This window comes from Melanerpes formicivorus, unplaced genomic scaffold, assembly GCF_026170545.1.
Source record: "Melanerpes formicivorus ecotype bairdi unplaced genomic scaffold, bMelFor1.0.p_v2 SCAF_94, whole genome shotgun sequence".
Taxonomy (NCBI): domain Eukaryota; kingdom Metazoa; phylum Chordata; class Aves; order Piciformes; family Picidae; genus Melanerpes; species Melanerpes formicivorus.
The window spans coordinates 554,801-574,553 of record NW_027142446.1 but is presented as its reverse complement, the minus strand read 5'-3'; the positions used below and the strand labels follow the sequence as shown (position 1 = coordinate 574,553).

Here is a 19,753-nt window from a genome sequence, read left to right as displayed (position 1 = left end):
ATGGAAACTAAATGACAAATACAGACAGTGAGAATCAAGAAATTAAATTTCTCATTTCCACAGCACCTCTTTTTCAAACCAGTTACATCCAGCTGCTTTGAGATGAATATTAATATCAAAATTAGTAGTGCCAGAATCAGTCTGTACTTCAGTGTGGTGATTTGCTCCATTATAGCCATTCATCAGCCTTTACTCAAACTTCTCAGAGCTGAACAATTGGGGGTTGATTTTTCATTACTCCTGCTTGTTTAGCCCTACCATGATTTGCCAGGAGTTTTAAATACCTTATTTAATGGCAAGCAGCAAAGAGAAATCTCCCACCTCTGCTGAGACTCCAGCCCTGCTTTGTCAGAGACACAGTGTGCCAGCATGACCTTCATTTTGCTCCTATAATCTTTATAAATGGTGTACTTCCCACACTTTTGTGTACTGAAGGTGACAGGAAAAGAGTTCTACAGGGAATGTGGGAGGATCATGACACCACACTACTGCATTTGGTCAACAGCAGGCTGGAGAGGAGCCAGCATGTGCCCAGGTGGCCAAGAAGGCCACCAGCATCCTGGCCTAGACCAGCAATAGTAGGGCCAGCAGGACCAGGGCAGGGATTGTCTGCCTGTACTGGGCACTGCTGAGGCCACACCTTGAGTACTGGATTCGGTTTTGGGCCCTCACTAGAAGGACACTGAGACATTTATATCCTTCACTTGTTGGTTTGCAATAACAAATATCACCTCTCACTGTAACTGAAGTCTGCCAAGACCATGGCTTGCTTTCTGAAATGAACTGGCTTATGGCAGGCAGTAAAACCAGCAGGTTGTGACCGTATCTAAGGAGATTCCAATGTTTTCCTTCTGTGCAAAAATCAACCCAAACCAACAAATGCAGCAGCCAAAGCAGCTTCCACCCTCCTGCGTTTATTTGCCACAGGCACATTCGAAAGGCCTGAAGCAAGCCCTGCCGAGCACACTCGCCCCAGCCTAACCCAGCCCCTGTTCATTTTGTTTTGCAGATTTTGGCCATTGTGTCCATTCTGTTCATCGTGCTGTCCACGATCGCTCTGTCTCTTAACACCCTGCCAGAGCTTCAAGAGATAGATGAGTTCGGGCAGCCGAATGACAACCCTCAGCTGGCACACGTTGAAGCCGTCTGCATCGCTTGGTTTACCATGGAGTACCTTTTGCGTTTCCTGTCCTCACCAAATAAGTGGAAGTTCTTCAAAGGCCCCTTAAACGTCATAGACTTGCTGGCAATCTTGCCATACTACGTCACCATCTTCCTCACAGAGTCCAATAAAAGCGTGCTGCAGTTCCAAAACGTGCGGCGCGTGGTGCAGATATTTCGCATCATGAGGATCCTGAGGATTCTGAAGCTGGCCAGGCACTCCACAGGCCTCCAGTCGTTAGGCTTCACCCTCAGGCGGAGTTACAACGAGCTGGGCTTGTTGATACTGTTTTTAGCCATGGGAATAATGATATTTTCTAGTCTTGTATTCTTTGCTGAAAAGGATGAGGATGCTACAAAATTTACCAGTATCCCTGCATCGTTTTGGTGGGCAACCATCACTATGACTACCGTAGGATACGGTGATATTTACCCTAAGACTTTATTAGGTAAAATAGTTGGAGGGCTTTGCTGCATCGCCGGAGTGCTGGTCATAGCCCTGCCTATACCAATTATCGTGAACAATTTCTCAGAGTTTTATAAGGAGCAGAAGAGACAGGAGAAGGCAATTAAGAGGCGAGAGGCACTGGAGCGAGCTAAAAGAAATGGCAGCATTGTCTCCATGAACCTGAAAGATGCCTTTGCTCGCAGTATGGAAATGATCGATGTAGCAGTGGAGTCAGGGAAGCCAGGAGAAGCAGCCAGTTCAAAGGAGACAACTGATGACAACCACCTGTCCCCAAGCCGGTGGAAATGGGCCAGAAGGACAATGTCTGAAACAAGCTCAAACAAGTCTTATGAGAACAAATACCAAGAGGTTAGTCAACAAGACTCCCACGAGCAATTGAACAACGCTGCGGCATCCTCCAGCCCACAGCACCTCAGCGCCCAAAAACTGGAGATGTTGTATAATGAAATTACTAAAACTCAGTCTCAGCCCAACCTCAATGCTGGTTGTCAAGACCACTCAGCAAAGCCTCCTGCGTATGAAGAAGAAATAGAGATGGAAGAAGTTACAGGTCAGAGAGAGACGCTACCAGCTGGACCCATGGACATCATAGCGGACATGAGAAGCACGTCCAGCATCGACAGCTTTGCCAGCTGTGTGACCGACTTCACGGAAACAGAGAGGTCTCCCCTTTCGCTCTTCCCCGGCTCCCACTTGCAAATGAGATTTCCAACTGATGCTGTTCACCTGGAAGACAACCAAAGAGTAAGAAGTTCTCAGTTTATACCATTCACAAAAGACAGAATGTTTTCCCCAACCGATGTCACCTTTGGCTATAGCCCTATGGACAGAGCTGTGTTCAGCGATGGCAGTGGATCCCAAACGGTTTTGCATGGCCACTTGCATTTTGATGCTGCCATGGAAAGCCCCAAAAGTTCCCTGAAAGGTAGCAACCCTTTAAAATCTAGATCACTTAAAGTTAATTTTAAAGACAATAGAGGTGGTGCTCCACAAACTCCACCAAGCACTGCAAGGCCACTGCCAGTAATAGCAGGAGCAGACTTCCCCCAGGCTACCCCTCAGCACATCAGCACCATTCTCCTAGAGGAAAATTCACCCCAGGGTGAACGACCTTTACTTGGTGCCGATGCATCAGCACTTTGTCAGGGACCCGCTAAAAAATCATCCCCTCTCTTCCCCAAACAAAAGATCTTCACTTTCCCTTCAAAGGAGAGGAGGAGCTTCACTGAAATAGACACTGGAGAAGAAGAAGAGTTTATGGACTTACACGGTATAGCACACGAAAAGCAGCAGGATGTCAAGACAAATTGCTGTGGGGATAAACACAGCGATGGCAACCATTTAGCAGAGGAGCCACAGGTTAGCTCTTCACCCAAAAGCATGAGCCACAACTGTACTCAAGACATTTACCATGCTGTGGGTGAGGCAAAGCAAGACAGCAGCCAAGAAGGTCACAAAATGGAAAACCATTTATTTGCCCCAGATATTCATTCAGGTCCCGGAGAGAGCAGTTACTGTCCCACACGTGAAACTAGCATGTGACTAGTTACAAAAGCAATAAAAATCCCTTTTCCTAACCAGTTAGCAATGCCTATGAACTAAAAACATGGAAAGCCTCAAAAAACAAACAAACAAAAAGTGCATCAAATGCTATTTTTGCATGGCATGAAGAGTTCTTTAGTTTAAATACTGTTTCATTACAAACAGACAAACAAACTGCTTTTTGTAACAATCTGGGAAAAAAGGGGGGGGGGGGGAATTCCTCAAGAAGAGTGAATCAACTAAACAGAGCTCTGTTAGGAGCCAGCATCCTGCAACATCTGACATTTTTGATCCTTTCACTTCTGGTTGTAGACAGATCTTTTGAACTCTCTTAACTTTTGGTTTGGGTTTTGGGTTTCTTTAGTTCTCTTTGTTACAATGAATTTTGGAATTTGCACACGAAAGGATGAAATGTCAATGCATGCATTCATCAAGATGTGAAACAAGGTGCTTTGAGCTTGCAAATGCATACATTTGTAAATAGTTTGGGGGTCTTGGGGGGGAAAGCTACTGTTCACAAGGATGTCTGGAAAAAGCGGTTCCTGGGACACAGGTACTTCCTTCACAGCGTGCTGCCTGGAGGTGTTGTACAGACAATGTTGCACAATTGCAACTTCTACTTAAAAGCATCTCGCCTACCTTGCTTTCTGTTAAAAAGCTCATGAGTACATCTCTTAATTATGAACTACGGTGGTTTAAGCTTAGCTCTGCTCCACATCATGGCTTGGGTTTAGTTTTTATAGTGCAGACCTTTAGTTAGTGCATTTGTCAGTTGGATTAATGATCCTGTGAGGGAAAGTAAAGATTTAATGACCAGAACTTGAAGCATCTGATATTTTTATAGAAAATTGCCAGTATTTCATAAAAAATATCCCATATTAAGACAAACCCAAAACCCCAGAGGAGTTATTTCTGTGGCAATGGATAGTGCCAAACAGCTACACAGACATACCCAAACCTTCTCGATCCCTGAGAATATTCAACCTGGCATTAAAATCTACTTTTTTCCCCTTAAATTTGCTTCTACATCATCTCTGAGCTCTCTTTCCCTTTTCTTTACAAGCAGTTCCCATGCTTCAGCAATGGCAATGCTGGTGAAGTTGTTATGGTATAAGGACATAAGAGACAAGCTCTGTTGTGGTGGCTTTTAATTATCACAATCCCTAGAGCTCTTAACAGCCAGCCTTCAAGTACACCTGACTTGCCCCAGGTCTTCCATACCCTGAAACCTCTCTGTGGGGTTCAGTTCAATCGTTTAGATTGACAAAATCTATCAACTTCGCCTCTGCCCATCCTCCCCTGCCTGTTTGAAAATGGAATACAGGCTTTCCCCTATACTTAAATTAAGGGGAAATGCCAATTGTTCCACTGACAACTGCCAAAGCATCTTTACTTTCTCTCCAGTACCTGAAAGGGGATACAGGAGAGCTGGGGAGGGACATTTTACAAGGGCTTGTAGTGACAGGATGAGAGGCAATGGCTTTGAGCTGGAAAAGGGCAGATTTAGACTGGAGATTAGGAAGAAATTCTTTACACTGAGGGTGGTGAGACACTGGCACAGGTTGCCCAGGGAGGCTGTGGATGCCCCCTCCCTGGAGGTCTTCAAGGCCAGGTTGGATGAGGCCTTGAGCAACCTGGGCTGGTGGGAGGTGTCCCTGCTCTTGGCAGGGGGTTGGAACTAGACAATCCTTAAGGTCCCTTCCTACTCAACCCATTCTATGATTCTGTGATACTCTCTGTAAGAGAAATCTGCTGAACCAAAGCCTTCATTACAAAGAAGCCATGGCAGCACCAGTTGAAAAAAGCTATCTTTTTTTTTGAGCCAGCACCATTTCCTGTGTTGTAATATAACAAAGCCTATAGTGCTTTACTTCCCTCCATCACAAAAATTCTACTCTAAATTCATTAATCCTAGCCATAAGCAGAAGCGAGCAGCTACACAAGTAGCTATGTCCTATGAGATGGTTTTTATTTCTTTACAAAATCAGGTGGGTTTTTGCTGTCCTCTGATGGCTGCTGAAATTGACCATTCCCTCACAATGCTTCTGTCAGTGCAGCAGCCCAGCTTCAAGGGCTTTGGGGTCCAGCAATTAGAAGTCTGAGGTGGTGCTCAGAAATTCTAGCATCTCTGCCCTGTTACTCTATGGTGTGTTGCTGGAGACAGAGCTTCTCACTTTCCTGGGAACAGAAGGGAGCTTCTTCCAGGTCTGTGCTGCAGCAGCAAATACTGCAGGGGCTAGACGAACAGGAGAGAAGCCTCAAAAGCACTTCAGACCAATCAACATGTGGTTTCTAACAGGAGGCTTCAACTCCAGAGTGGACCTAGGTTGATTTTTACTGATGTGCCATTTACTGTCACTTAAATGAGTACAAACCAGACACCTAATACATTTAAGGTAAAAGAGCAAACACTTGTTTGCAACATTGCCCTCCACTTGAAATGGCTGGGCTGCTGCTACAGACCTCACTCAACTCCAGCCCATGGCAAAAAGGCAAGTTTGAAAAGCCCCAAAATATGACTACTGGTGGGTGGGACAAGCAATGAGTGCAGCACAGTCCTTTGGTTTAAAACCAACCAAAAGTCAAATCAAAACACCACCACCACAAACAAAAACAACCAACCAACCAAAACAACACCACCCCCCAAAAAATGTTCATCTTTCCAGAAATGTTCTGACTTCCATGGAAGGAGAGCACTGTGGTGGCTCTGCAGTCATGGGAAATAACTGGGACTGTGATGTTCTTTTCTCCCAACAATATCTGGTCATTAATTCTCAAAACAGAAATTAATCTTTTTTGTCCTTGTGTCACTTATTGCATTCATTTTTTTACCTATTTGTATGCCATTCTGCTTAACATTTTCTCAATCATTTTTGTGTCTCACTGTTCCAAAACTTAGCTCTTGAGTATTTTATAGCCATGAATCCTCTCTCTCTCTCTCTATATATATATATATACATTTTTTAATTTTTAGTTTCTAGACATTTTCAGAGACTAAAACTAAATGCCAGTTGATTTTATACACCTGAAGTGTTGGTCTGTATTTTCTGTGTGCAGTTTTATTAAATCATGTAGGCCTGTCCAATCTGCCTTTACATCCTAGTGAACTAATGAAGAGCAAATGGAGTTCAAATGCGACCTGATCCCATGCTCTGGATCCACTAAAAGATCCCCTTGGAGACAATGATGTTGTTGTGGCCTGACTGAGATCTGGATGGTGTTCCTTCTGCGTGGTGTTTCTCCCAGGTGACCCCTAATGCTTTGGACAAGCCCCCTCAGATCTGTGCCACTTGGTGGAAAGGGAGGAGTTCAGCAAGAAGGAATGTGTTACAGGAGGAGAGGTTTGATTCCTTAAGCTCTCCTGAGCCAAACTTTCTGCAAACCAGATTCCGCCCTATGAAAGTCACGAAAAAATTTCAGTAGGGGTAAAATCAAAGCCTCAATCCTTCTGCAGATAAATCTCCCCTGAAAGCAATGGCAATGCACTGGGAAAAGGGACTGACCAAAATGCACATGAGGATGGCAAAGAGTCTTTCTCTGGTGATTAAAATCAGCAGCAACTTTAAGTGTATCAATCAGAGACGACCAGGCCCTCATTGACTGCCGTACTTAAAATGTTTCCAGAGAAGAACATTTCTTCTGACATTATGCAAGCAAAAGAATGTAATTCTCTTTATTAGCAGATGTTGTTTGGGTTTCTTTTCAATCTTGGAAGCAACAGGATCAAGATTTAGATGTGCTTTTGGCATTAGTTCATCAAATACTTTTGACCACAATGAATATTATTTCCAGAAGCACAGGTTTAGACATTTGGGTTTTCCAGTCTTGACTGCATGCATGGTATCCATTCCTGAATGCCTAGCTCAGGTATCATTCCTAATGAAACCCTTGACCTGAGCTGTTGCAGGACTGGCCCTAGCTTTCTTCCCAGTAGAGCAGGTGTAAGAAGTGCGCTCCAGGATCACTTCATTCACCACGAATCACTATGTAGCAAATGATGCAAAATTACCTGAGTATATTTGTCTGTTTCTAAAGTTTTGAAGCCATTTCAGAGATACTACCCACAGTAAGGGGAGGGCTGGTTTTGAGTTCTGGAGTCAACCTCCAGCAATTGTTGAATCTCAACACAATTCAGGTGAGGTGACTCCCCTGTGCACCGGAGGGGGGCCTGGCACTCGGTGCCGCTGGGACAGGAAGATTTTTCAGGGAAATAGCTTTGCAATCAATCTATTTTGTATCTTTTGTACTAACTGCAGAGTCTTGAATCAAAGTTTTAATTCTCCTCAGTGATGAAGCCTAATGTACACGTGTCACTGAGCAGTCACACTGATCCAAGCCTAGGCTGTAGGGGGAGGAATATAATGTATCGCACAAACTGCAGAGGAAGTTGATACAGGAGAGCTGTCTACAGGGGATGCAGACAGTGCAAAGAATGTAACACGGTGTGGGGAGCTATTGCACTACAGAATTTATATAACAGACACTTTTTAAAATAAAAGCACTAAAGGCCTTTCAATGCTTCGCTGTGTCGAACACAGGAGCCCCTGCGAATGCAGCAGCTGTGTGCTCACTGCAAAACTGGTCTCGGCAATCCAAGCATTAGCCATGTCAGAGAGGTGACATCTGACCTAACACCAGAGCACCTGACATGAAGAGCTTTTTAGCACAGTGTTAGACAACTAATGTACAGAAAACTGTATTTTTGTATGCATACCTAAACCAAAATGACAATTGGCCTCTTGAGTCTTTTCCTAACTCGTAGCGCTGGGCGAGGTATTTTCATTCCTTGAGAAACAGTTAGCTCTTGTAAAAGCAGGGCTCTTCCCCAGCCTGCAGACCCAGCTGCTCTTTCCTCACACCTGAAATAACTTTTACCTGCCTTTGTTTAATTAAGTGTTTCCACCTGCATACAAAGCCAGCTGTCTTTTTCAAACCCTGCTGCAAATACAGTCAGCCTGGTTAAAATGTCCCAGGCCTAACGGGCTTGGGTTTGGGTTTGTGTTTTGGGTTTTTTTAATTCATATAATTTTTGAATCATTGGGATAGAAAATTAAGTATAACATGTTGATGTTTTAAAAGCACAACAATGTAAGCCCTATGTTTTGGGTTTTGTTTTTTTCTCAAAGTAGCCAGCACACACCAAGCAAGAAATGCAAATACAGCAAGGGGGAAGAGAAGGCAGAAACTGTAAGTAAACAAGACATGTTTTAATGTGCTGGATGAACAAGAGACAGAACAGAACATATGTAAAATAGTCCTTGTTCATTCTTAATGAGCCAAAAATGTTTGTACCAAAAGACTTCTTTCCAGTTCTACCCCATCTTAATTTTTATCCTAGAACCAACAGATCTCTGCTCAGGTTTCAGTGATGTCACTACCGCTTACCTGTCACACAAACAACTGATCTGTAATGGGCTTTTAAAAGACTTTCCTGAAAAAGAAGATACTCTGTGTTCTTATCTTTGTTGCTCTTTGGGCCTCTTCCCACTGCTCTCCAAACACCAACCTTCCCTTCCTCTTGGGAGCAGGGAGAAGACACCCCCCCACACACCCCCACCCCACACAAAATGCTAGGTGTGTCTCCTTTGTCAGGAAAGCGTTTTGGTAGTCCTGTGCAAATGGCCAGATGGTCTCTCTTGCGTTTGAAGCAGCAAGAAGCACCAAGTGTCATTACCATTGCAGCCATACCATCTCATAACTTCACCTTTTCCTGTTTTAAAATGCTCTGCCTCCTCCAGCATCCCCCTCAACCTGCAAGGTGTTTCAGTATGTTCGATGCTTTAGCAGGAGTTTTTGTCAAAGCTGGTGTCTGCTATCTGCTCCTAAGAGAGCCATCGCTCCAAGTGTGAATATTTGTCTCCTCTCCAAGATGTTTTTATTACTCAATGCTACCCAGTTTAAACTCAGGATGAATTGTAAAGCACATCAGGTGTTCTGGGAGCCAAATCCTTCACTGCTACTCTGTTGGGTTTCCTTAATGAAGAAGGGTTAGGTGACTGGCAGGCAGAGGTAAAATTGTTTGCATCTGTCATAGTTTCTTGTTCAGCAATCATCCCCTGTGTGACATCTGCAGGAGGAGTACCATGCTTGTCATTGTATTTGTCCTGCTGCAGGACAATGGTATGTTAGGATGCTTAGGAGGAGTTACCTTTTAGTGCACTGGAGATTTATTTCCAAACAGCAGTGATAGCTTGTAGTCCTGTACAATTATTGATTGCTATTGAATTGTCTTTCACGACACCCAGCATAGATCCAGATGGATCCACTGTGGAAAAAGGAAGTAGTACACAAATATTTATTGCTCTTTTAAATTAAAAGTAGCTGGAGGACATGTATTAGCTAACATTTAATTAAAAAATACAAGATCATCATAATTATACCTGAGAACCAAACAGAACCATGACATACCATTGCCTTAGACACTGACTGTAGTCTTGTGGTTCATGGAACCCCTGCATCTAATAGCAGTCTGGGTAAGTAATTTCATTAGGTTAATTTTTTCCCTCAAGTATTTTTTCCCTGAAGTGTACTTAACATCAGCAGGAGTAATGTGCATTCCTAAATTTGGAAGTCTGTGGCTATGTTCACACTGGCAGCTTAGTGGAAGTCAGGAGAGCTCTCTCAACGTGAAGCTCTCAGCTGTCTCCTGGACCACACAAACTGGATAACTTTTAGAAGAAGCTGAACCAAAACTCTTGTTCCATGAGGGCACCTCCTGTGCTGCAACCAGCAAAGTACTGAGACCTTGGTGCCAGACTAGAGCTGGTTCAAAATAGTACCCCTGATACACATAGTGTGAATTGTCAGCACAAACTGTTTCCCTCAACAAACCTGTTTCTCTTGTGTCTCCCACCACAGTTACTACCTCCAGTCCATGTACTCTTGGCTAAATCCCTTACTCAAGCCAATTTTACCATTACCATCAGTGATATTGCATAAATATTGCAAAAAGAGCAATATATAGCCAAAGATGAAACCATCCCCAGTGTGTTCTCTGACTTACCCAGGTGGAATCATCTAAACAATAAACTCCTGGTTACCCTTGGACAGCTGTGTTTGCAGCCTGCTACACACCCTTAAATATTGCATAGTTACTCTAAAGCTGGTGTTACACTGGATTGAGACAGTGCAGACAGCCCTACACTGACCATCACTCCAAAACCATTACCTCAGTGGAATGATTAAACTGTCTGCAAGAAGCCTTGTTTCACTTAGCGGTAACTCATAACACGGAATGGTTTGAGTAAGAGCAAATGGCTGTGCAGCTGGCTAGGCAGTGATGGAGGATGAGAAACCCAGGCTGAATCTTCTGTGCCCATCTACCATGTCCTTCCATTTGGATCATCAGTTGGAAATTATTTACAGGGGGGCCTAGTAGGGTTTTGATCATGTGCTTAGGTGCTCTGCTAAGACACACCTTGTAAAAGGTAATACAAGAAACAAAAAGCCTGCTCCTTACCATCCTTTTTAATGATTTCAAGGTGAAGGACACATGTCTGACACGGGTATTTTTGTTCTCAGTTCTGCTCAGATAGTATCTCTCCATGGAGATTCAGAATAGGAAACATTCCTGCCTGTTGTTGGAGTCCTTAAGCAGAGGGGAATTCTGCCTGTCTGAAACTGAGGAATGGAGCAGTATGCTCCAGCTTTAGGCACAAGGAGCACTTTCTAACATGTATGACAAAATGGGAAAAAAAGAAAGAAGCAAAAACCCCACTCCTGGGGCAATCATGGGTACTACTGCTGGGATGCAGACTGCTGGACTTATACCTCTAGATTTTCAAAGAGTTACACAGATTTTTACCCATGTAACTCTTTCACAAGGCAAAGAGCCATGCTGATAAGCTGAAACATGGAGGGGTTAGTGTACAAAGAGCCTGACAGATCACTGCATAACCTCTTGCTTTAAGATCACTGTAAATATCAACTAAAAAGATGTATCAATTCATGTCTATAAATGATGACTGTGTTAGTTTCCTAGATACAGTAGCATGACTGTGATGGGCTTTACTGAGTTTCATGAACTTTATATTCCTCTGTGAATGCTCTGAATGCTGCAAACAAAAAGCACAACGGGATTTGTTCGAGTTCTGGCGCACTGGCGACATCTTCACTATGGCTCAGTTGACAGTTAGCAACACCTCCTCCTACCATGCTCTTTCTGGAGAGAGCTGTGGCTAGGAGACAAAAGCATATGTGATAAGTCTTGTCTGATCTCATTCATCTGCCTTTACAAAATGCCCCAGACACCTGGTGGGAGAATATGCTGCTTTTGCTTCCTGCGTTGTTTGCACTTGGGGGTGGGGCAGGGGAACCTTAGGGCATTTTGCAATGGTAATTGCATCAAACATCCTTTTTTTGTTTGGGGTTTTTTTCCCATCATTACTGTGTTTGTTAGAAACAGTTTGGTTTAGTTTCTTTTTGTAGGTAAGACTGGTTGACAGTAGCTTTGTATGTTCAGCCAACCATCAGGTTCCATTAGACTAATAACATCTCACATTTAGTGGTACTCGTATCAGTGTCTCCATATCAGCTGCATTTTAACTTCATTAACAAAAGAAAAGAAATGTGATTCTTATTTTTGTCACACTAGGTTTTGCTGCTCAACTCTTTCTGCACCAATCTACATATTAATATGCATGTTGTAGTCTGTACAGTTGTTCAACATCCCGGTATCTGTTTAATTTATGTCAGACGTCTGTAAAACGAATGCATTGTTCTCCATTTCGGTCTCATAGAGTAAGGAGGATAGTAAATAAATGTGTAAAGCAATCATCTGTGTCTCATTTCAGTTCTCTGCATGAAACCACTCGACATTGAACATTGCATATCTACCACAACAGCAATCCATAGTGTCTTCAGATTTCATTACTTGGCAATGTTACACAGGGATCTCTGGCAGACAAATGTGTACAGAAATAAATCTTCTGGCTATGCAAATAAAGTCAAAATCCAGTACTTTCCAAAGCAATCAAATACAGTACTTCCAAGCCCTCCCCCCCACCCTTCTGTTCAGCATAACATCTCATTACTACTTGCACTGTCATAGATAGAAGAGCTCAAATACCTTTACAAGGGTGAGTCACTGTTGCTGCCTGCAGGATGGAAAGCAGAAGCATGGAAGCAGGTAGCAAGCCTCCATACCTCAGCCTCAGAATACTATTCTGAGGTGGTAGAGAAACCAATCTCTTGTCCAACTTACCAGTAAAACAACCTAGCTTGGACCCCAGCACCTTTTTTCCTTATGTGGCCCCATTTTGTTATAGCCCCGAAACTAAAATTCAATACAAGGTGTAGCAGGGATTATTTGTTTGTTCCTTCAAGGTGAGTCATGGAAATATCTCATTACTTTCCAGGCAAAGTTTCACTGCAATTGCAGCTCTGATAGAGCATTTCTAGTGTTCACAGAATAAGGAATATGATAATTTTTGCCTTCAGAGCAGAAAGGTATCATTTAATTTCTACACCTGAACTGCATGAAGTTCAACAGCAAGCATAAGGCCCTTCCCTAGAGAGGAGTAACCCTCTGCACCAGTACAGGTTCAGGGCCAACCTGCTGGGAAGCAGCTCTGTGGAAAAGGCCAAAGGTATCCTGGGGTGCACTAACTGTGGCCAGCAGGTCAGAGGAGGTTCTCCCCTTCTACTCTGTCCTGGTGAGGCCACAGCTGAGGAAAGGCTGAGAGACCTGGGGCTGTTTAGTCTGCAGAAGACTGAGAGGGGATCCTCTCAATGCATATAAATATCTAAAGGGTAGAGGTCATGAGGATGGGGCCAGAGAGCAGTGAAGGACAAAAGGACCTGGGGGTCCTAGTAGATGTAAAGAATGCCCATGAGCCAGTAATGTGCTCTGTGGCCAAGAAGGCCAGTGACATTCTGGGGTGGATTAAAAGGGCTGCGGTTAGTAGGTCGAGAGAGGTTCTCCTGCCCCTCTACTACACCCTGGTGAGACTGCATCTGGAATGTTGCATCCAGTTCTGGGCCCCACAGTTCAAGGACCTCAGAGAACTGCTTGAGAGACTCCAGCACAGAACCACACAAATGATGGAGTGGAATATCTTCCTTACGAGGACAGACTGAGGGAGCTGGAGCTCTGTAGCTGGGAGAGGAGGAGACGAAGGGGTGACCACATTCATGTTGACAAAGATGTGCAGGGTGAGTGCCCAGAAGCTGGAGCCAGGCTCTGCTGGGTGATGCCCAATGCCAGCACAAGGGGCAGTGGTGGAAGCTGAGGCAGAGGAAGTTCCAGGAAAACAGGAGGAAAAAGCTTTTCTCTGTGAAGGTGACAGAAGACTGCAACAGGCTGCCCAGGGGGGCTGCAGAGTCTCCCTCTCAAGATACTCAAAACCTGCCTGGGTGTGTTCCTGTGTGATCTGCTCTAGGTGACCCTGCCCTGGCAGGGGGGTTGGACCAGATGATCTTTTGAGGACCCTTCCAGCTTCTAACATTCTCTGAGACTCTTTTTAGTGGTGGCCAGCGATAGGACAGGGGGCAGTGGGAACAAACTGGAAGGCAGGAAGTTTCACTGAAACAGGAGGAAAAACACGACTGTGAGGGTGTTGGAGCCCTGGAACAGGCTGCCCAGAGAAGCTGTGAAGTCTCCTTCTTTGGAGGCTTTCCAAACCTGCTTGCACATGTTCCTTTGCAACCTGATGTAAGTGAACCTGTTTTAGCAGGGGGATTGGACTCAATGACCTCCGGAGGTCTCTTCCAACTCCTGCACCATCCTATGATTCTATGATCCATGTCTGCACCTTCATTTCACAGAGGAAAATGTACAAAGGGAAACAACTTCCAAGTGTGAAGAGGTACCTCTGCATAAGCCTGCAGCTGCCTATGCTCTCTGTGAGAGAAGTCTTACTTCAGCATTTCCCCATGGTTAACCCTGCAAGTGATTCTGAACTAATCATCTTGTCTTGTTCTCCTTGGAATTTCTAATCATGACTTCTGCAAAATTAAATCACAGGGACTGCCATCAACGCATCCAGGGCTCTGAATGAACAAAACCATGATGCCAAGAGTGAATTAATGTTGCAAATTGATTTGACAGTCATTGTGATGTGTCTGTTCAAAGGCACTGCCTGTCACAGTAGCTATTTAACAGAGTCTTAGAAAGCTAACGAAGTCTACCAGACTCCAACATTTTAAACAACAGTGAAGGATTCCCCTTTCATGTAGAGCTTTGGGTTGATAGTAGCAGCACTCAGCTGAAGCTCACATTTTCTGGCTTTCTGGCATTAACTATAACTTGCCTTCTCTGCCTCTTAGAATAACAGAATCATTGAGATTGGAAAAGATCTCTAAGAACATCAAGTCCAACTTTCTACCAGATATCTCCATGACCACTAGACCACATTCCAGAGTGCCACATCTACTCATTTCTTGAACAGCTCCAGGGATGGTGATTCTACCACCTCCCTGGGCAGCCTGTTCCAATTCCTGACCACTCTTCCACTAAAGAAATTCTTCCTAATAGCCAAGCTCAGCCAACCTGATATGCAGCTTGAAGCCATTACTCCTTGCCCTGTCGTCAGTTACTTGGGAGAAGAGGCCAACACCAGCCTCACTCCAGCTCCCTCTTGGATTGCTGTAGAGAGCCATTTGTAAGATACCTAAGTCTGCCTCTTTTTGGTACTTTCACAACATTAAAGTTGTTGCAAGACCATCCTCTTTCTCCCAGCCTATTAAAGATACCCAGTGTTCAGGCAGAGTCAAAGAATGCTTTTCCCAAGACCTCGTTTTCAGGCCGGGAACAGTTTCAGAGCTGTTAGCTCCTAGCGCCGGGCACACTAAGCAAAGTACATGCACGTATCAGTAAGTTAGGACTTCTCAAGAAGCAGAGTTTCCTGAGCTGAACTTGTGTATCTTGGGGATAATGCCACAGCAAACAGTGCCAGATGTCAGTCAGTGCTCAGTATATCAGAGAGATCAGTATTTGGCCAGTCACTCCCAGTTGCTCTGCAGAGCTTTAGCAGGCAATCTTCATTCACACAAGGTCTTTTAAATTCATTAACGTGGGTAAACACCATGGATTGCATTGAGGTAAATGCCAAGGAGAATTCCATATCATTTCACCAGTAAAATGAAAATGTGAGAAGCTTTTGCCTCTGGTAGCAAGACAATGGTTGCACTGCACAACATGGCAAGTAACCACTCCTCTTGCCCAGGGAACTCTCATGCCCTGTGGTAAAACATTGTTTTACCACCAAAACTCAGTGATGGAAACATCTCAGTGACTGATGGCATTGTAGTCATCCAGACCATATGAGTATGCAAAAGGGCCTCCAGGAGAGCTGGATGGGAACTTTCCACAAAGCCATGGAGTGACAGGATGAGGAGTAATGGCTTCATACTGGAAGAAGCACCATTTAGATGAGACATGAGGAAGAAATTCTTCACCATGAGGGTGGTGAGGCACTAGAACACAGGTTGCCCAGAGAAGTTGTGTTCAAGTGTTCAGAGCCAGGTTGGATGGGGCCTTGAGCACCTGTGATTGCCTTTTATTCTATTTGAGTCTCTAATGTGGATCTTCATCCGAGGCAGAATAAAATACCCATCAATTCCTTTTCTCTGTATGAATTCATCTCAGCAAAGGGGAGGAGACCTTACCTCTAGAACCACATTACATTTGAGTACAATGCACCCTTTATTCTTTCATACACAGAGTAGCTCAACGAGCTATTAAGATGTTGAGTATTTAAAGCATACAATGAGATCTACAGTTTAAGCTTCAGAAATCATCCAAACAGCTTGCAAGTACTAATAGCACTCTCAACAGCAGAAACTCAGCCTTTCATTTATTTTTAAATCCCCCTTTCATTCTGTTCCACAAAGTGCATTTACTTACAAAGGAAACAGCAGACATCTGTAACACTGAATCAAGTAATCCAAGTTGGGAAAGGCTAAATGGGAACACACACATTGGGTAATACTCTGCTCTTCACCAGGTCCTATGGAGTTCCACTCATTTTCTCTTACAATTTCTCCAGTTAATTAGTCAGAAAGCTTTTCCTTTCCTCCAGACCAGAGTTCTGTAAGGAATGTGCCCCCCCTTAGAAGCAACAGTATCCATCCACAAAGGGGAGGAGTACTTTTACAGTGACCTCCAGACCTTCCACATGACCTGTCCTGCAGTTTGGACCTCACCATGGGAATTCCCCAGCACTCTTGTGACTGTGGAGGAGGAATTCACTGCTTCAGCCTTGACACTTTTGTCTGCAAAGGCCAAACCATTTGAAAACACAGCAGATGCATGCCCAGGTGACCATGGAAGGAGAGAAGAAGGCTGCACAGCCATAGCTGTTTATTCTGGTTTTCATTGCAGAGCAGTCTCCCCCAATGACTTCTCCTTCCAGAAGTGTACTGCATCTAATGGCCTCTGCATGCTCAGTTCAGGAACAAGACCCATGCAGGTCTGCATGAAATTATGCTTGGAGGATCTTGGTACACCCACAAATCACATCCCCCACTGAACGGAAAGTTACTGTCAGTAATTTCTAGACAGGTAAGATTTTCCAAGATCTGTTATTTTGACTATTCCACCAGAACTCTGATCCTTTACTTCCATCAGTGGTATTCTTGTAACAGAGTTTTCAAGCTTCTATTCCTTTAAATTTTTCCCTCATTCTATATTGCATAACTATTACCATTGAACTAATTTAATAAGGTATATTGTAGAAGAGCAGAACTTTGGCTGCCTAAATGTGCCACAAGAGCATGAAACCATCTCTCTCACCTTTGTCCCAAAGTACCTGCAAACAATACTGTATAACAGCTATTATCACTGACAGTCTGCTTCAGGCTTGTGAGGATTTTAACATCCATATCACTCGAGTTCAGTCAGCCTCACAGCTCAGCACTGGTGGTTAGATTGAAAAAGAATCTATGCTGCAACACTCCTGGAGAATAATTACAGTGTGTGAGCCAGGAAGCAGGTTTGTCATGCACCAAAAGACTGCAGTACAACCTGCCTGAGAAAGCTCAGCGCCTTTGGGGCAGAAAGAAGGATACACTGGATGAACACCACAAAAACTTGCAGGCAGGAAAGGGACCTTGAGAGTTTTCAGCACACAACTTCTTTTTTCCCACCTCATTGGCTTCTCTGGTAAGTATTTTTAATAGGACTCCTGATTCTGGTTGAGGTTAAGATGAAAATATGTAAGCCTAATTCACAGAGGGATCTAAAAGCCAGGCCTTCAGAGCAAGGAAACTGCTACATTTTGCAGTATTTGTGCAGAAAAAAACTAGAGTATTTTGGCAGGACTCTGAAACTGCTTTAGTGCTAGAATGTATGCCAGAGCCCTGCACTGGGGCAACGAAGCAAAATATTACTTGGTCAGGTAAGTAGCAGTAAGAAATGTCACTGGTTCTCAGGGACTCTTCCAACAAATTTAAAAAGGAGGAAAGAATCAAACCTCAGCAACTTAACCTAACACTGCTGCAGTCCATGAACTCTGACCAGCCTGTCAAAGGCTGACAGCTCAACAGCCTCTGCACTCTGGCAGGGAATTCTGTCCAGCCCATTAGCACACAGAGCTAATGTGTGTGACACACAGACACGTACAGACCTATACAGCCAGCCACAGACAGATACTCAGAGTCCTCACACACTGACAATACCAACGGCCTCTTCCTGCTCTCCTCTCTGGCACAACAGGGACAAAGTCCCCTGGGCTCAGGCACTCAGAGCCCTCACCCAGGAGGGAGTTGGAAAGTAACTCAATAAGCAGACAGAACAGACTGTACTGATGAGCACACCAAGCAGCCAACTACTTCCATGCCACCTTTTCATCGTCTTGTGCCTCTATTTCCCCACACTCATCCCTCCTCCGTATCACCTCTCTTTCCTTGCCTTTGGTTTCTCCCACCACACATCTGTGCAACCCCCAAATCACTGAGCCCAACCATGGCCACTAAACCATGTCCCAAGTGCCATGTCCACACATCTCTTGAACACCTCCAGAGATGGTGACTCCACCACCTTCCTGGGCAGCCTGTTCCAATGCCTGACCACTACTGCAGGAGAGAAATTTTTCCTAATACAAATTTCCTAATAAATGCTCTTCCACTGCACCCCACATTGTCCCCTATCCCTCAGCAGCACCAGAAAGGTGATCAAAAAAGCCACTCCTGATGACTGATAGTGATGGGTTTCATGTCTGGACATGGGGTGGGGGGCGGACTGGGGCTTTTGGGGCAGCCCTGGGAGGGACCTGAATACAGGAGTCTGGAGTTTGGGTTCCCACCTTCCACAGTGGCCTGTCTCTTCTGGGCTCAGAGATGTGGTGGGTCTGGGAGTACCCACAGCAGATGATGATTTGGGCTCTCTCTACCCCATCACTGCTTGTCATCGCTCTTTTGTGGGTGTGCAAATGAGCTGTTACACATAACACAGAGTACCCTAAAACAACAGAAGGGCACAGGCTGCCAGGAGGAGCACTACATTAAAATGGTACTTTCCTAGATGAAAAGTTACTTGCAGTAGAAGCAACTTTACACATTGTTTTCAACTTCAAGAGACAGTGCTTTAAAGCACTGTCCTCTGATGCCACTCACCAGGCAGGCAGAAATGTACTGCTGTAAGGTACACAGCTATCTTGGACTTCACAGGTTGTGAGTCTGGAGATAATTTAGATACAAAAATTCACCTGCAAGGAAAGATGATAACCAAAGGAAAGTCTGACAACACCAAAGTGTTTGTCAATGAACACAGTGCAGAGACACTGCGCTGGTATTGGAGCGCTTGCTCCAGGTCAAAGTGACTACTTCAACTTCCCCAAGCACACTTCCAAGAAGCTCTGATGTCTCTCTCCATTTGAACCACTGCAGTCAGAATCCTCTGGAAGCACAGAAGACCTGAATAGGGTCCATGCCCCACAAAAGTCAACAGTTTGCAGGTTTGTTTCTCCTGTTGTTCGATCACAGTTATTTTCACAGAATCACAGGGACCTCTGGAGATCATCAAGTCCAACCTCCCTTCCAAGGCAGGCTCATCTACAGAAGGTCACACAGGGACACGTCCAGGTGGGTTTGAAATGTCTCCAGAGATGGGAGACCACCAGCTCTCTGGGCAGCCTGTTCCAGTGCTCCAACACCCTCAAAGTAAAGAAGTTCCTCCTCACCTTTAGAATGAGCTTATGTTCAAGTTTGTGCTCATTACCCCTTGTCCTGTCACTGGGCACCACTGAAAAATGGTCCCATCCTCCTGATACCCACCCTTCAAGTGCTGGTAAATATTAATGAGATTCTGCCCCAGCCTTCAGAGTAAAAAGACCCCATTCCCTCAGCCCTCCTTCAGAAGTGTTCCAGCCCCCTTAACATCTTTGTAGCCCTTTGCTGTACCCCGGTAAGTCCCTGTTCTTCTTGAACCAGAAAGCCCAGAGTTTTGAGCTTTGATATACCTTCTTATCACAGCTTCTGCTGCAACCCCCTCAAAATGCATGCTCAACTAAAGATTAATGCTTACAGACCTCACTGTTTGGTCTGTTTCATGCCATCACTCACACTAACACTTAACACGTTGGGAATTTTGATTCCTGAGACTGTCAGCAGCCTGGTAATGCTTGCCACAGTTTCAGGCTTGAT

At 44.5% G+C, this 19,753-nt stretch overlaps 1 protein-coding gene across 1 annotated transcript in view; it reads left to right on the top strand.

The window, feature by feature from the left end:
• KCNB2 (potassium voltage-gated channel subfamily B member 2) overlaps positions 1–12,004 on the top strand; it is a 214,494-nt gene extending 202,490 nt beyond the window's left edge. The window contains exon 3 of the mRNA XM_068165907.1: positions 1,010–12,004. Within this exon, the coding sequence (XP_068022008.1) occupies positions 1,010–3,172 (2,163 nt within the window). The 3' untranslated portion in view covers positions 3,173–12,004. The remainder of the gene's footprint in view (positions 1–1,009) is intronic.
• Positions 12,005–19,753: the final 7,749 nt, after the last annotated feature.